The 17,512-nt window shown below is 48.7% G+C and overlaps 3 protein-coding genes and 1 pseudogene across 7 annotated transcripts; 3 read left to right on the forward strand and 1 right to left on the reverse strand.

The window, feature by feature from the left end:
* Positions 1–562: 562 nt before the first annotated feature.
* LOC120657200 (chaperone protein dnaJ 16-like) lies at positions 563–5,035 on the forward strand. Of its 2 annotated transcripts, XM_039935469.1 has the most exons (12): positions 563–984; positions 1,340–1,463; positions 1,545–1,627; positions 1,709–1,820; positions 1,909–2,013; positions 2,423–2,473; positions 3,707–3,793; positions 3,879–3,987; positions 4,065–4,213; positions 4,294–4,347; positions 4,428–4,723; positions 4,821–5,035. In XM_039935469.1, the coding sequence occupies exons 1-11, from the start codon at positions 824–826 to the stop codon at positions 4,716–4,718; spliced, it is 1,326 nt and encodes a 441-aa protein (XP_039791403.1). In that variant the 5' UTR covers positions 563–823; the 3' UTR covers positions 4,719–4,723; positions 4,821–5,035. The 2 variants fall into 2 exon arrangements, with proteins under 2 accessions (XP_039791403.1, XP_039791402.1); XM_039935468.1 differs by having other exon boundaries at positions 4,428–5,033.
* Positions 5,036–6,398: 1,363 nt separating this feature from the next.
* Positions 6,399–8,259, forward strand: LOC120657204 (annotated as a pseudogene).
* On the forward strand, positions 7,289–15,921 carry LOC120657202 (peroxidase 31-like). 3 transcript variants are annotated; one of them, XM_039935471.1, is made up of 4 exons: positions 7,289–7,327; positions 7,578–7,677; positions 7,795–7,841; positions 14,234–15,921. In XM_039935471.1, the coding sequence occupies exon 4, from the start codon at positions 14,553–14,555 to the stop codon at positions 15,645–15,647; it is 1,095 nt and encodes a 364-aa protein (XP_039791405.1). In that variant the 5' UTR covers positions 7,289–7,327; positions 7,578–7,677; positions 7,795–7,841; positions 14,234–14,552; the 3' UTR covers positions 15,648–15,921. The 3 variants fall into 3 exon arrangements, with proteins under 3 accessions (XP_039791405.1, XP_039791406.1, XP_039791404.1); XM_039935472.1 differs by lacking the exon at positions 7,289–7,327 and having other exon boundaries at positions 7,576–7,702; XM_039935470.1 differs by lacking the exon at positions 7,289–7,327 and having other exon boundaries at positions 7,615–7,677; positions 7,767–7,841.
* On the reverse strand, positions 11,696–14,218 carry LOC120657203 (crocetin glucosyltransferase 3-like). 2 transcript variants are annotated; one of them, XM_039935474.1, is made up of 2 exons: positions 13,788–14,218; positions 11,696–11,823 (listed from the first exon to the last, which is right to left on the reverse strand). In XM_039935474.1, the coding sequence occupies exons 1-2, from the start codon at positions 14,178–14,180 to the stop codon at positions 11,818–11,820; spliced, it is 399 nt and encodes a 132-aa protein (XP_039791408.1). In that variant the 5' UTR covers positions 14,181–14,218; the 3' UTR covers positions 11,696–11,817. The 2 variants fall into 2 exon arrangements, with proteins under 2 accessions (XP_039791408.1, XP_039791407.1); XM_039935473.1 differs by lacking the exon at positions 11,696–11,823 and adding an exon at positions 12,478–12,762 and having other exon boundaries at positions 13,665–14,218.
* Positions 15,922–17,512: the final 1,591 nt, after the last annotated feature.

A 17,512-nucleotide genomic window follows, 5' to 3' on the forward strand; every position in this document is an offset into this window, starting at 1 on the left:
AGGGGCCGCGCACGCAGAGGAGGGGCCGCGGGTGCAGCGGGGGGGGGGGGCGAGCTCGATGCCGGCGAGGCCGAGAGAGAAGGCAGGGGGCAGCGGCGAGCTCGACGCCGGCGCCTGGATGGGTCGGTGGGGCTGCGGGGAGAGACAGAGTGGGAGAGAGAGGGGGTGGGGCCGGCGGGGTGGTAAAAATAAAAAAGAGACTGACATGTAGGACCTGTGTTTTGGTAAATGGTACAGAGGATGTCTATAGAGTATGAACGAGTGCAGTGAAACCAGATATAGAGAAGAGAATATTGATGAACAGAACATAATATATCTTTTAGAGGATGAATTTAGAGCACTACAGTAGTTTAACGGTTAAACCTCTAGGGCGGCAAATACGGCGACGCGGTAGCCGGTACAGCTCGAGCGTAGCACCGCACCGTCAATATCTCCCCAACCCACTGTCTGGTGGGCCCCGCATGTCGGCTCGTAATTTAATTCGTCCGTCTCTCTCCCACGGTCCCGTCTCCCTCCCTCGTGTCCCCCACCCATTTCGTCGGCCTCCTCCCCCCCCCCCCCCCCCCCCCCCGCCTCGTCACCCCCGAATTAGCAGAAGCCACGAATCCGCCGCGCCTCGAGGTCGGCCACCGGCCTCCCCGAGGGCGTTACCCTAGCGGCTCTCGCTCCGCCGTTGACAGGGAGCGCAGCCCCGCCGCCGCCAGGCTGCGGCGGGCTGGCGTGACCGGAGCTCCTCGCCGCCGCTGATAAGATCCAACGGGTTCCTAGGTTTTCTTTCGGGGGGAGGCGGGGGACGCCGGTCCCGTCGAGTGGTCCGGTGAGCATGGCAGGGCCCAAGTTCGGGTCGTTCAAGGGAGAAAAGGGGGAGTCGGCGGCTGCTGCCGGCGCCGCGGCGCAGAGGAGGGACCCTTACGAGGTGCTCGGGGTGGGGCGTAATGCTACTGAGCAGGAGATCAAGAGCGCCTTCCGCCGCATGGCACTCAAGTAAGTAACAGCTGTAATGCTCTTGGATTTGGGCACTTCGCGTGCTGTTATCGTGCTCATAGGGCAGGGTTGTGTTCAATTTTTTTTTGTAAAATTAGTTCGTGTTTTGGCTTATTTTGTTCCAACTATGAGTAGCTGTATGATTTTTCTTTTTTCCCCCCTAATTTTGGATATTCTCCTCCTTTTGCAACCACAGAAAGAGCAGTATTATGGAGCTTCTGAATAATTAGATGTGAACAACTATGTGTAGATTATTTGTAGCTTAGGATTTTTAGCTATCCTGTTTACTGATGAATGGATGGAGGATACAATTCAGCTGTTCTGAGTATTTTTTCTGCTGAAAACTTCCCTGCAGGTACCATCCAGATAAGAATGCAGACGACCCTATAGCCTCAGAGAAGTTCCAAGAAGCTACATTCTCTTACAACATCCTGTCAGATCCAGATAAGAGGCGCCAATATGATTCATCTGGATTTGAGGTGACTGATGGAGTGATCGAGGAGCTTGAGCCTTGAGCTGATTGTTTCTCGTGCAACTCTAATGCTTTTGCTACTGTTCAGGCCATCGAAGCGGATAGTCAGGAATTGGAGCTGGATCTATCAAGTCTCAATACTGTAAATACAGTGTTTGCTGCTCTGTTTAGGTAGCTTGTTGACAGTATATCTGGTATTATGCTTTACTCTATATTATTTGCCTTGTTATGCAATGTAATATCTTTGTGCAGCAAATTAGGTGTTCCAATCAAGACCACTGTCTCGGCAACAGTTTTAGAGGAGGCATTGAATGGGTCAGTAGAGATTTCTCAGCTTCAGTTGGGCAAGTCTGTATGTAGGAAGGTTGCCAACTACTTCCCATGGCTCTTTATCTATACTCTTTTTTTTTCCCGATCAGCCAGTAATGTTTCATATTTCTACATTCTGGCAGGTAGAAAAGCAGACAGCTCACTTCTATTCTGTAGACATAACAGACAAAGAAGCCAAAATGGGCTTAGTGTGTAGAGTTCATTCAACTGCTAAAAGTAAATTTAAGGTTTGTTGCACATTTACTGTTCATCCATCTTCTATGATTTTTTGACCATTTAACTGCTCCATTACATCAGTTATTGCCTATCAGCTGTAAACATGATCTTCCACGAGTGAGCTATTTTCCTGTTCTTACAGAATTGACCATGTAACCTGATTACATCAGTTAGCTGATGAGCATTGTATTCTTTCAATTGTAAATGTAATATTACAGAATTAAACTTTTTTTTTTGTTATTCTACCAAGCTATTGTTTTAGGGAAGACATTATTACACTTCCATTATCTTTAACTTATGATCGATACATGATTAGCTGATTCTCTTTATGTATTTCATATATTGTGTAACTGCACTACAACAAGTTTGCTGACACATAAACTTATCCTAAGGCATTTTATTTTGTTTTCCTATTTAAAGCTGCTGTATTTTGAGCCTGAGGACAATGGTGGATTGAGCCTTGCTTTACAGGTATGGATTTTGTAGCCAGCTTTTCATTTTGTAAGTCCAAATGAACAAACGAGGCTTATCACCTTACAAGCATGCCCTGCCAAACATTTGAAAAACAAAAAAAATATTATCAAGTTTAGATCTTGATTTGCTATACCCTTCAGGGCACAACCAAATAGCTATAGACCTATAGTGCACTGTACTGTCGTAGCTGTAGTATGAGAATGGCAATGATGGTTTGTTTATCTATGATCCATCTAGAAGCTTTTATTGGTCCAGAGATATTACGAAGGGTCTCAATTGTACACATTTCCTTGCATGATCTCCCACTATCCCATGGGATAAACTGCCTATACCTCAACTGCCTTCATATTAAGTATTGTTCTATGATCCGACTAGAAACTTTTCCATTTAAATTACCAGAACACACTCTGCTGCTGTGCAATGTTACCACTAAGATAGAAATATAAATATGTGGCATTGTGGCCCTTGCAATTCTCACTATTGTGTGAATACTCCTACTGGGTACTAGAGCCGGTTCTTTATGAGTGAGGCTACACAGCTATCTATGCATGCTTTGCTGAGTGTGGGTGCGTAAGGAAATGTAACAATCTACTGCAGTTGGATTAGTCTAGTTGCAATATTGACTCAAATTCAAATATTTTGTCTAGGGGACCAATCCAAGTAACTCAGTTGAGCCCTTTCGGGTAAAGGAAATCCATAAAATACACAGTTTGCATCTTGTGGATGCATGTGGGGGATACAAGAGCATTAGACAGATGCATCTTTTTTAAAATAAAAAAAAAACTCTGCCTGAGCATTGAATAAGAGAAGACCTCTCATGCAGGCCGAGGAAACCCACGAGCTTCTGCCCCCACCCTTACACGGGGGCACCGTTCCCTGTGGGAGTGCGGGCTAGGACCTTTCTTTCGTGCTTTGGCATGGCGGCAGGCGAGGAGAATTTTTTAACCCCAGCCTGAAATTCGCTCTTACCGGGAGTCAAACCCAGGACCTGAGGAGTGCTACTGAGGCCACCTAACCAATCCGGCTAGGCACCCGTTCGCTTTATAGTTATTAGCTTATTTTTTTGAAGTTTCTTCCTTGTTTGAATAAAATACCTGCTGTTTGACAATGTATTCCATTCAAAAGGAGATTTTGTGATTTTACCATGTGATTGTTTGCGCATAATTTGCACTGGTATGTATTTTTATTGTTTGAGCATGATTTCGGCTAACTTCTACTAGCCTAGTGCAGGAAGATAGTGCAAAGACTGGGAAAGTTACTTCTGCAGGGATGTTCTTTCTAGGTTTTCCTGTGTATCGATTTGAACAGAACAATTCGGTGAGTATACAAGTTAGTGCCTTTTTGTATGCCTCTCTTTCTGTTTCTGTGTGGGCTCTCTTTCACAAGATCCTATTACTACTAGGCTGCTGCTGCAAAGGATCCTGATAGCGCATTCTTTAAAAGATTGGATGGCTTTCAACCATGTGAAGTAAATGAACTGAAAGCAGGAACTCACTATTTCGCTGTCTATGGTAAAAACGTTTTCTGCTGCACTGTATGTACTTATGCATTACTATGTACAATCTATTGAAAATCAATAATCTTTTAGGTGATAATTTCTTCAAAAGTGTGAGCTATACTATAGAGGTTGTATGTGCTGAACCCTTTTCTGCTGAAAAGGAGAGGCTACGGAGTGTGGAGGCAAAGATAATTGCAAAACGATCTGAGCTGTCTAAATTTGAGTCTGAGTATCGGGAGGTATGCCCTCAGCTTTTTAAATAGTTTGCTTACTTGTACTCTGTTAATGCTCGACACACTATAAGACCTAAAATTGACAGGTTTTGGCAAAGTTCACTGAGATGACAAGTAGATATGCTCAAGAAATGCAAACGGTATGTGCATTCATGAAATTGGTATCTGTGCTTCTCATCGTGGTCTGACCCTTTTCCCCCCTTCTTTCTGTGTTTTATAGATCGATGATCTTCTAAAGGAAAGGAATGCAATTCATGCATCCTACACCAACAACCCAACTCTTCAACGGAGTTCCAGTAGCAGCAAAGGGAAATCACCATCTAAAGGGTCCAAAAATGAGGATGATCAAACGGTAAAGAAGGAAAAGAAATCGAAGAGCCAGCCCATGGATGGATCCAGAAGCGATGACGAGGCTACAAAAAATAAGAAGGAAAAGAAACCTAAAGATCGGATTCGAAGGAAGAAGTGGTTCAACATTCATTTGAAAGTGGATAAGAGAAGGCCCTGCTGAGAACTGTAACGTATTATATTGTGTGTGTGTGTGTGTGTTTTTTTTTGTTCTGAAGATATCGCATGATGCCATCACTTATCTTTTTTCTGCTGCCATTCTCAGGAAACATGAATGAATCCTCTTTAGTCTCTGGAAAGATGCAGCATTGCTTTTTGTCGATTATTACCTTGATGGTACCATTTTGTTTCCTGAAAAGTCAGGAACCTCGCCAGTTTCAGAAATGATGTAAAGAAATGTACTACGTAGTTTGGGGACCCTTACTGTTAGTGGACACTGTTCTGTCAATCTCAAGTTAGATGGTTGCTGATGCATGTACACAAGAGATCTTAGTAGTGTGTGATGCTGTACACTGTGGCCAGAATCCAATTCAGATCTTCTCTACCTACGATTCACGGCTAATTCCCCGACCCCTCATCGCGCCACGTCACAAAAAAAAATTGGCCGTCCGATCGGGCCAAGCAACGTCCAACATGCACCAGCCGGCGCCGCGCAATCCGCGGACAGGCCACCGCCGGCCACGCACCGCGAGGCCTCGCCCGCCGCCGGCCCAAGCGACCGGGCGCCGCAGCTCCGCTGCTACGCTCGAGCTCGCGCCTCCCGCCGGCCACCATGCGCCGGCCACCTCTACACGGCCCGCGTGCTGGCCGCCGTCGTGCGCCCCGCGACGCCGGGCCGCCCGTGCCGCCGCGCCGCGCCAAGCTGCCCGCTGGGCCACCGCGGAGGACGAGAATGGAGGACGACGACGCCACACCCGAGCCACAGCGCCAGCCGCTAGGCCACCGCGCGCCGCCGGGTCGCACACTCGCCCTCACCCGTCCGTGCGGCCGCTGCACCGCCCGCTCCCGCGCCCCCTTCTTCCCACGCCGGGCGTCTGGCACCCGCCCCGCTACCATCTGCATCCGCATCTGGGTCCGCCCCTGCGTGCTGCCCAACTAATCTCGGGATGAGCAGCCAGCCAGGGGTTCAGTCCGGGGAGCCCCAAGTCCTTCCGCTACCAGTCCGGGGAGCCCCAAGTCCTTCCGCTACCGACATCGACCTCGAGTCCGGGATCTCCCGAAACGCCCGCAAGCCCAACACCCGTGGCCGTCGCCCCGTCCTGCTCCCCGCCGGCCTCGCCGTCCTGGTCCTCCTCTCCGTGCACGAGGCCTACCACCGAGATTACAGCAAATTGTTTCTCAGCATATATTGTACTAGCTTGCTGATACTGCTCTCTGAATCTGTTTCAGATAGCGAGTGTGCCACTTCGTCGGGTCAGAAGCAAAGATGACTTCATCAGCAGAGTCAAGGAAGCTACGAGAGGTGCTTGTCATACTTCATCAGCAGAGTATCACAAAGTGAGAGGCAACTAGACTGTGTCTAACTGCTTCTGTTTCTAGACGTGTCTGACTGCTTCTGTTTCATGAAATTAATTGGTCAAAGGTTCGTTTTAGCTCCTTCAGAGTTTTGTACAGACTACAAAAATACCAACATTTCTAATACTTGTATATTTCTAAGCAGATAAGCATCCTGGACAGTGGATTTTAGGTGGGGGTTAGAACAATGATGTTTGGGGAGGTGATTTCCCGGCTGCTGCTTGGCTGGACGGTATATCACCATCCAGTGTGTTTTTCAAACTCGTGAGTTGAATCTCTTCTAAGAAGCCATGCAACACGGCTGCCCGCTGACTTGTTTCAATTTCAGGTCTAGCTCTCACGCATGGATGGTCATATGGGCATAGCCAACTCATTAGCTATGAAGATTGCTGGGATTGACAAGACCACAAATGATCCAATTGGTCGAACTATCATGAGAAGAGCTGAAGGAGGTAACACAACTAATTAACATGGGCCTTCAGCCCTATACTACCCCAGTGTTACTTTGTAAAGTAAATATGACTCCTTAGCACACAGAAACTATTTCATTGTAAGCGTATGTATGTTGTTACTAGAAAAAACAAAGAAGAAAACTCAAAGCAAGTTATTGTTACCTCATTGCTAGGAATAACCAGATTATCTGACATTTATTGTTACTTGTAGAGCCTACTGGTCTTCTGGTAGATAGTGCTATGGTGCTTATGTTTGATGTTATTGAAAAAGTTTCTATCCATGAAAGAAGGGAGGCACTTCTTAGAGCAAGTAGGCATGCCCTAATGAGAGGGGTGACTACTGTTGTTGATGTTTGAAGTTACTTCCCTGGAGTCTCAGCTGAGAAAACATGGCAAGATTTTTCAGGTATTCTGTAACACTTTCACTAGTAACCCTAGGGCAACATTTAGAAGGATCCACTGTTACTTATTTCATCTATGATCTTCTTTGTCCTGACTTAAGTATTGCTATGACTACATATGTCTATGAACGGGCTCACTCTATGCAAAAAATGCTGAACAGAGTATGCTTATTCTTCCCAATGCCCACATGGGCTCGTGTTTCTGTAAGCCTACTTCTTGAATTATGCCAAGCTCTTCTGTGATAATCCTTTACTTTACGTGAACATACCTTGAACATACATTTCTTGTCTTGTAGGATCTTATCGGTGAAAATGGTCGGTCGCTTAGTCAATGGATTCATCTAGCTGGTGTTAAAGCTTTTCTTGATGATTCTCTAGGTTCTTCAAGTGCGTTGTTCCATGAGGTAAATAGTTTGTCCCTCTTCTACATACCAAGCCACACTTTCCTTTTTAGGTTCTTTTTGGTAAACTTTTGCAGCCTTATGAGGGTGATCCTGGCAATTATGGTCAAGTGACAGATATGGATAGTCTTCTAAATAGAACTTTAGAATCTGACAAAATCTGGACTTCAGGTAGACGCATTTTCTGTTTGACTTATCCTTCAGTTTAGCTACCATCATTCTAGAAAGTTATAATGTTTTTTGTTTTCTTCAGGTCGCAATACATGTGATTGGGGATAAAGCTAATGACATGCTGCTGGATATGGTCGACAAAGGTTGTTGATTTGAATGTAGTGAAGGACCGTAGATTCTGGGTATGTTCTGATAGCATACCGCACGGTTGTTTTCTTTTCTCTCACTCTGCTTGATAGAACTTGACCTGAATCTTTGCATATGAAATCAGATTGAGCATGCTCAACATCTTGCTCCAGGTGCAGCAAACCGCTTTGGCAAACAAGGTGTCATCTCATCTGTGCAGGTAAACTATTCCATTCCATTGCTATTTTACTTAGAATTCTCAAACTCTGTATATTTGGTGTCATGCTTTGCAAAGCTGATTGCAACTGCAATCTCCATCTGAAATATATGCCATACTGTTGACAGCCAGATCATCTATTAGATGTTGCCGACTCTGCCGCAAAGAAGATTGGGTTTGACCGCGCACAGCGAAATTCCTATACGTTTCGGTCACTGTTAGCTTGTGGCGCGCAGCTAGCTTTTGGTTCTGACTGGCCTGTACGTAATTGTAACACCCCGGTGTTAATCTTGACGCTAATCAAGTGTTTAGTCGCTAATCAGGGATAATCAAGGTCATTAGCGCTAATCATGTTGCACAGTGTAGTTACATTCAGCCGAGTTCGAGCGCGTTTTTCTCCATGATCCGTGCTTCGAATCAACTTTCGCCCAAAAGCAAAGTTGTAGATCTTTTATTCCTCTACAACTTTTATTTTGGCCAAATTTCAAGTTCCTATATGGAATTTTGAGTTTCATTTGGTCAAAGTCTGGTCAAAATTTGTCAAAATGACCACTGTTCTTCCTGTTTTTCCCTGTGCCCGTACCGAACCCATGCCGCGACCGACCGTCGGCGAGCTCCTCCACGTGTCGCGCACGCCGGCGATCCTCGCCATCCGCGCTGCGTCGCCCTTATCCGCTCGCGAGCTTTGGAGGCTTCTCGTCCTCATCTCTTCTCCTTCCTCGCGACCTCGTCAAGCCAAGCCCGAGCACGAGCGAGCAGCGACCGCCGCCGGCGCCGATTCCGACCACCCCTCGCCGTCTCGCCTCGATCCAGTGCGCCCCAACCTCCATCGCCGCACCCCGCACCCACGGCGCCCGTCCTTGAGCCCGTTTGGGCCATCCCCCGGCCGAATCGAACCCCACTCCGGCCGGCCACCCCTGCTCTCCGCCGGAACGCCGCCCTCCCTCGTCGATCTCCCCTCTCCGGTCCACCTCCGCCCGATTCGAGCACCCCGTGAGTTTCCTCACACCATACTCCTCCTCCCCGGCCATTTTCCCCTTTTGCTTACGGCGCCGCCGCCGCTGGAACATCGCTGCGCCGCCGCTTGTGCCGCCGTGGACCGCCCTGACGCGGGCTAGCGCCGTGCCGCCGCGCGCCCCAGGGCCACCTGGGATACCTGAGCGCGAGCTCGCTCCGCCCCTCCGCCGGTCTGGGCCGCCGCCGGCGGAACGCCGCGCACCACCGCCGCCCTTGCCCTTGCTCGCCGCCGCCGCTATGCGTGCGCCTCCGCCCCATCCCGCGCGCCCCGCTGCCGCCCGGCCGTCCTGGCCGCGGCCCGCCCTGCTGCGCCGCTAGCCGAACCTCGCCGGCGGGGAGATGCGCCACCGCCGCGGTGCTGCCCATGGCCGTGGCCACGGCCATGGCGCGCACGCGCGAGCAGGCGAAGCAGGGGAGGGGGCGGGCTGGGCTCCCTGGCGTGTGGGGCCCAGTCGACAGCCCCTCTCTTTTATATCTTTGTTTTTCATTTTCATTTATGTAATTCGGCTGAAAACTTTGAAAAGGTGTGTAAAAATATGGAAAAATGCGAAAAATGCAAACTAAATTTTGTTAGGTATCTAAAATCGAGATCTTCTGAAGAAAAATACTTGTGCATGGGAAATGTCACTTTTGCCCCTGCTAAAAATTCAGGTTGTGTTTAAGCTAGTTTAATTATTACCAGTTGTTCTAGTGCTCTAAAAATTATGAAATTTATTCAGTAGATTACTCTTTGTATGTGTAGTCCACTGTAAAATTTTCAGGTGCATGGTCTATGTGTATGTTTGTGGATCTATTGTTGCTCAGTTTATTTCTGCTAGGGCAAAAATAAATGTTTTCCTTTTTGCAATAAAAGTTAATAAATTTTTCTTGCATGTGTTTCCAATGTATTTTCATGCTAGTAAAGCTTTGTGATTTATTCATGTCGGCAAGTTGAGTTCCTGCACGTGTTTCGCTCCTAGCCGCAGTTTTCCTTTTTACGCTGCCATATAATCTTTCTCTCGGTGTAATCATTTCTTCATGATCGCTTGTATCTTTTCATTGCCCCATTTTAATTAGTGCATGGCATCTTTCCTTACGTGTAGACGTCACGAGCGAAGCCGTCTACGAGTTGGTTGCTGAGCCAATCCAGGAGCCGCAAGCAGGAGAACCGCGAGCCGAAGCAGCCGTCGAGCCATATCCAGAAGTCGCTAACCCCGCTGACTGGCAAGGCAAGCCCGGAGCATAACCTCTATTTTTCAGTATTCAATGTTATTAATTAAATATTGTGTATTAAGTTTTCTAGGAGTTGAATGAAACCCTAGTATGCATGTTTCTCCCTAGGTACCTCTGGGTCTCTACTAGTATACAGGCACCGTTAGAACTGCTTTGCTAATTAGGAACCCGGTAGAAGCCGAGTGATTCCTGTCACTCGTGAGAGTTAGGCCTTGTTACTTATGAAAAGTTGCGGGAGAATGAATCTTTTAGAAAAAGAAAGGAAAAATGGAGACCGGGCGGAGATGGATTGGTTATGGATATGGAAGTTATGGAAAGTGAGCCTCCGCCTGTGTCGATTGAGAACCGTACCGTTGTTGGCACTACTGATCGAGGATTAAACAGTACTAACCACATGCCGGAAGTAGGAGGTAGTCGAAACCGGTAAGCTCAGTACCATATGTGTACCGGTAGCCGGACTTGATACTGTCTTCGCCAGTGGAGTTAGTATACAAACTCATGGCTGACCCTTCGATGGTATCGGTGGGGCTAGCAGTCCCGGGTCGCAGGGCAGTTCGGTTATTCGGTGTGCATATGTGAAGGGTTGCTACGTAGGGTCCGACGGGGCCTATATGTGACGTGTGTGTTAGGTCCACCTTGTAAGGTTAAATCGAATCGATTCGCCGTGACTCGCGGATATGAGAACCTTGATCTCTCTGTCACATCGTAGTAAAGAAGTGGAATGAGTTTGAACTGAGAATGTTTGGCTATGGTAATCTGAAAAGATAATGTGATCAACCATGCGTGCTCTAGATGTTTAGGCAAATCTAGTTGGTACCTGATAAACTTAAATTGAGCTAAAATATTGCAAGTAAGGATCCAGTATTAGTAGCTTTTCAGCAAAACAAACTCCAGAGCCAAAAAGCTTTTCATGTCTAGTTATTGGGCTAAGTATACCCATGAACGGGTAAGTCTTGCTGAGTATTAGAATACCCAAGCTTGTTGTTGCCACATATATTTTAGCAGGATGCGTTTCGGAGGACTCCGTGTAGATCTGCGCCTCGTGGATCGGTCAACCACTTCCTCCGGGTTGGTTGGTCGAGTGGGTCCCGTCTTCTCCGTGAAGTTCGGGCAGGTGAGCCTCACATCAGTGGGCAAGATGTGAAGTTCGTCTTTTGGCGTCGACGTTATCTATCGTATTGTTTTGAAGCTTGTCTTTAACTCTAAATTACTTTCCGCTGCGTTTGAACTCTGAGTTTTAAATTGTAAAGTTGGCTTGTAAAACGTTTTGTAGTTTAAGTTGGTGCTTCTGTTAAACTCGGGTTGTAAATGGCTTTAAACGCTTTTGTTGCCGGTAATCATCTGTGCTCGTCTTTTGGCGAGAGTTCCTGTGTAATCGATCCTGGTTACAGCAGGCGGTCTGAGTGTACTGGTTGAGTGCAGTAATTCTGGTTTGAGTTTAAGTGTTAATTATTGCACTTGATTGGTATTATTTGGACTGTTCTGTGACAGCAATTCTGCAGATGTCTCAGTAACTGAAATCTGTTTTTTCAGTTACCAGATACATTGTTCCTGTTTTGCAGGTTTCGAACCATAAACATTCACATGAGTTCATTTTCATGTGTTCGACTTAAGCAGCAACATTGTGATAAAGTTTCCAAATATTCCATTTTTGCCCTACAATGCATTATTTAATTAGAACTAATTCTAAATACATTCTATAATTTCACCCAAAGGCATACAAATTAATCAAAAGTGATCTAACAGGTCTTCAGGCCTAAACCCACTGAAATGAAACATCTTCAAATTAAAAAGTGTTCAGCATAAAGCTTGCTCGAAATTCCAAAACCTACAACTTCGCTAGAGATCAAATTTATAAAACCAATGCTCTATGCTAAATCACCCATTGAACCTATAATTGGAACACCAAAACATCTTCAAATATAAAAGTGTTTGATATAAAAGTTACTCAAAATTCGAACTGCTTTTACAATTCATTTATAAAAATATTTATACAATCGCACACGAAAAAACCACTGTACCAAGGATTCGCGGCACAGATTTTCTAGTTCATTCGATTTGTTTGATGATGTCCGTGTTGACATTTACCGCCCAGCTTGACTGTGGACCATCCAGTACTCCACGAGACGTCGTACCTCCATGGCGGAGCAAGGTTTGATGGTTCTTGCCGTTTCAATGGATGAAGCATCAATGCAACACATTCACACTTTCACAGCATGTTAGTACATGCGTAACACTAAGACTGACCTCACTAGACTACCTATCCAACTACCCCGCCCACTGTCTATTTCAAACCTCACTCTATAAACAGTGCAGTCTACAGTGTTAAACAGTGCAATATACAGTGTTAAACAGTGCAAACCCGCTCCACATCATCCAAGGTGGGTAGTCTGGTGAGGTCAGTCTAACTGGCTACTTGCATCGCGAGAGTATCTCTTAGGCCTTGTTTGCTTAGTCACCTCCCCTCCCAAAGGCAAAGGGGATTGGAGAGGATAAGAGCACCTCCAGCGGGGCTCTTAAAATGAGTCCCTATTTTTTCAATTTAGGATCCGACCTGCAAGATCTAGAGGTCCAAATTCGGACCCAACTCCAACCAGACTCTCAAATCCCGGTCTGCAAATCAGCGAGACCCACTGGCAGCGACAGAGGTATGCCTCCGCTGTCGAGTCCGTTCGTGCAGCCGCAGCCGGAGGCGCGAAGCTGCTTTTGCGGTTGACCGCTAGCTGCCCTCCGGTGCGGTCGAGCGAGGGCACGTGGGTGGCCCCCACAAGCCACGCGCAAATGACTAGTGTCCACCGCCTTCTCTTCCCTTTCAGCTTCTTCTCTCCTCCCTTTTCTCTCTTTCTTTTTCTCCCCTAGATCTGAGCTCAGCGGCGCAGCGGCAGTAGCTGCTGGGCGGAGCGGGCGGCGGCGACGGAGCAGAGCAGCAAGGCTAGGCGGCGGCGGCGGCGCGCCCCGGCAAGGTGCGTGGACCGGAGCGGCTAGGCAGAGGCGGCGCGGCAGCTCAATCCCCGGCATTCGCCCGCGGTGGCTCGCTCCCCGGCGCTCGCATCGACGTCGCCGCCGCCGCGCGCTCCACCGACGTCGCCGCGCGCCGGATCCGCCTCCCCGGGGTGCGGCAGCCGCGTGCCTCCCTGGGCTGCGCGCTCCCCCGTCGGCGGGGAGGACGACGGGGGCAGCGCGGATCCGCCGCCGCCTCTATAAGATTTTTTATTTTTTTTCATTTTTTTATCTGAGATTTTTTATTTTTTATGTAAATATTTTTTTCTTTTTTGAAATTTTTCTCTTGATTTTTTAAAATTTATTTCGTATAAAATTTTTTTCAAACTTTTTTTAAAGCTTCCTCTCTCACCTAATTTTTTCTTGAAATTTTTTTTCTGCTGAACAATTTTTTTTTGAATTTTTTTTCTGCTCTCCTATTTTTGCTTGAAATTTTTTTTGGTCTCCAAAATTTTTCTTGTATTTTTTTTTTAATTTTTTTATAATCAGAAAACGACAAAAAAATTTCTATAAATGGGAAAAAAACAAATCGACCGTACGAAAGGGGTTCCTACGGATAACGGTTAACCGTAAATTAGCGTGCCACAGCCGGAGGCGGGCGGAGCCAGATGGAGAAGGTGAGGGCGGAGGCATAGCGCCGGAGGTGAGGAACACGCGGTGCTGGACGCCGAGCGCGCGGGCGCTCTCGGCTGTCCAGCCCAGGAAGATGTCCGCGAGGACGCACACGTTCTGGCGCCCTTCTCTCCCCGCGACCTCCGCCACGAGCTCCTCGAACGACGGCCGGAGCAGCTCCGTGGCCATGTAGAAGGCGGGGAAGGAACGGAGCGGGACGGCGTCGGTGCTCTCGGCGTCTGGCGGCAGGCCATGGTCCGACGGCGAGAACGGCAGCTCGGCGAAGCCGATGGACGATCCGGCCGGCACCGCGCGCCGGAGGTCGGCGACGTTGCGGGGCGTGCTGACGATGGTGACCACGAGACGGCGCTGGCCGCTGCTGCGACGCCGCCCTTGGCTCTCGAGGCGCCTGGCCAGGTTGAGGAACGGGATGAGGTGGCCTTGCGCCAGGAACGGGAAGAGGAGGAGGTGGCCGGCGCCGTGGTCTTGCTCGTGACCCATGGCAGCGGACAGTGCAAGGACGAGCAGCTGCTTGTTCTGTACGGTCTTTCCAGGCACAAATCCAGTGCATTTGAAGGTTGGCAGCTTGCTAAATGTAGTAAAACCAGGAGGAGAGACACACGTTACAAGCCGCACGGCATGCGCGCGCGCAGTGTTTTCCTCCATTGACAACTCCTCTTCTTCCGTTCTTCCCCCCGCGAACCTCTCCCCGCCACTCCCTCTGCTCCGTTCGCTCCCCTGCATGGCCTGGCCTCCAAGAACGGCCGCTCCTCCAACCCCTCCCCTCTCCTTGCATTTCTTGAACCCAATACACTCGCCCCTCCACGTTAGGAGCGAGGGAACACCCATCAGCCAAGAGCCACACGCACAGCGATGTACCAGCGCGAGATATCAGCCATGCGCCTGTCCCTCCTCCTCGTGGCGGCCGCCCTCTCGGCCCGCGCGGCGGCGCAGATGCCGCTGGGCGGCCAGGGCCCACCGGTCGCGCCCGGCGGCGGGCAGGTACAGCCGGTGGTGGGCGGCGGCCCGCTGTCGCCCGAGTTCTACAGCCAGTCGTGCCCGCGCGCGGAGCGGATCATCGCGGAGGTGGTCCAAGCGAAGCAGATGGCGAACCCGACGACGGCGGCGGGCGTGCTCCGCGTCTTCTTCCACGACTGCTTCGTGAGCGGGTGCGACGCGTCGGTGCTGATCGCGTCCAACCAGTTCGCCAAGTCGGAGCACGACGCGGAGATCAACCACTCCCTCCCCGGCGACGCCTTCGACGCCGTGGTGCGCGCCAAGCTGGCCCTGGAGCTGGAGTGCCCCGGCGTGGTGTCCTGCGCCGACATCCTGGCGCTGGCGTCGCGCGTGCTGGTGACCATGACCGGCGGGCCCCGGTACCCCATCTCGCTGGGGCGCCGGGACTCGCTGTCCTCGTCGCCCACGGCGCCCGACGTGGAGCTCCCGCACGCCAACTACACCGTGGACCGCCTCATCCAGATGTTCGGCGCCAAGGGGTTCACGGTGCAGGAGCTGGTGGCGCTGTCCGGCGCCCACACGCTGGGCTTCTCCCACTGCAAGGAGTTCGCCGACCGGCTCTACAACTTCCGCGACAAGGGCGGCAAGCCGGAGGACTTCGACCCGAGCATGAACCCGTCCTACGCCAAGGGGCTCCAGGCCGTGTGCAGGGACTACCTCAAGGACCCCACCATCGCGGCCTTCAACGACATCATGACGCCCGGCAAGTTCGACAACATGTACTTCGTCAACCTGGAGCGCGGCCTCGGCCTGCTCAGCACCGACGAGGAGCTCTTCACGGACCCGCGCACCAAGGCGCTCGTGCAGCGCTACGCCGCCAACTCCACCGCCTTCTTCGACGACTTCGGCCGCGCCATGGAGAAGCTCAGCTTGTTCGGCGTCAAGACCGGCGCCGAAGGCGAGGTCAGGCGGCGCTGCGACGCCTACAACAACGGCCCAATGCCCAAGTGAGGCGCGGTATGCTCGGATCGATCGACCGACCTGTGTGACACGACGACCATGCCGACATGCCGTTGCTCGGCGGTCACGATGGTGCTAAGAATTGCATTGCGCGGAAATGTGTTATGTTTCCTGCTCGATCAAGTAATTTAATCTCTTGAGCAATTTAAATGACTGTCTTTGATTCAAGTGTTGCTAGTACGATACCAACGAATTCCTTTCTTTCTTCTTTGATTGATCGTCTTGACCGGTCAGGTAATAAATAAATGTGACTAGATACCAAGAATTCTTTGCCTGAGGAAGCATAATATAATAATCCTGTGTTATTATATGATTATTATGACGTTATTATACTATTTAAAAAATCGGAGACTTTGTTCAGAAACAAACACCTCTCGGGAACATTGCGGAAGCACAAAGATCTGCAACTGAACGAATTTTCTACTCGTGTATCCATTGTCATTGATCCCAGAACATTGCGTCAAATTGTGAAGTCCCATAACACATTACCCGTCCCTGAACAACAACGCAAGAACAAAGATCTCTTGCTGCAAGTCAAAAACATTGACGAAGCAGATGTACATTTTTCTATTGCCATGCAACAACAAGCTGAAGTCTGAACTGACTGAAGAAGACAGGCATGATGCTAGCCTGGAAGAAGACGACCTCGCCGTGTCCACAGGCAGCGCAGCGGACGGATTTGGTGGCGTCAACTCGCCGGCGGCGTGGTCCGCCACGTTGCAGTACACACAGTTGCTAGCGGAGTTTTCGAGTCAGAGTGCAGATTTGCAGACAGGGTAAATTGCAGGAGAATGATAAAATCAGAACAAGAAAGCTTACCGTTAAATTCAGATGCCTTAATAGTTCCCTGGATGACATTTGGATACCCGCGATAGATTGGATGGAGCAGTCGACCAAGGACACAGGCCACGGCAGCAAGTCAGCGCGCTTCTGATTGGCTAGTTCAGTGGGAGTGAACGTCGTAGGTGAGCTTACGCCCGCTCATAGTTAAGTGCACATTCCCTTGTGTACACAGATCATCGTGCCGTGATTTTTGCTGCACCTTTTTGCCCAAGCTGCATAAATCTACATACTCCACATACAGATAGAAAGATATTTTATTTTGTAAAAATTAAAATTTGTAACTTTTAACCAATATTTGTAACTAAGAATACAATTAATATTCTTAGTGGGCAAAATTGAACAAATAGATTTATCACATTTCAAAAAGTCCACACACCACATTGGTTTTATAAAAGGCTAGTTTAGAACCTTCTCACTCTAGGTTCACATAGACTATGGTTAGAGTATAATACACTCAAGTATTCGTATTTGCAATTAGTTATTTAATAGAAGGGAGCGTTCCTGTTGAGGCATTGACAATAGAACACCTATGATGAACTCAAGTTTATGTATTTTTGTTAAACTCAAGATCTACAGAGCCAGCCATATGAGCGTGTATGTCTCTACCTTTCTTCTTTTTTCTAGTACGGTGTACAGAGTAAGAAGCAAAATCAGGATAAATATAGGTTTTCATGATAGCATTAAAATAATTAGTAGGGGGAACTCTCTAATATTACAGTACTTGGTAGGACATAACAAAAAGATGTGTAAAAGCGATCAATTAAGTTAGGACAAAAATACATCTAATTTATTTGGAAGGAAGTGACAGCAAAGATAAAAAAAAGTTATATAAAGATGTAGATCTAGCCCAGGGACGAGATGGGTTGCAGCCTCTCTACCATCTGAGTAATATATAGAGGGTCTCTGAGCCCACCATTTTTAATTTTTTATAGACATGGAAGAGATGAAGAGGTATATGGAAGAAGAGGAAATCAACCTCCCCTTCCCCCACCTGCCCCTTGTACTCTTCATAT

The sequence above is a fragment of the Panicum virgatum genome, chromosome 1N, assembly GCF_016808335.1.
Source record: "Panicum virgatum strain AP13 chromosome 1N, P.virgatum_v5, whole genome shotgun sequence".
NCBI classification, from domain to species: domain Eukaryota; kingdom Viridiplantae; phylum Streptophyta; class Magnoliopsida; order Poales; family Poaceae; genus Panicum; species Panicum virgatum.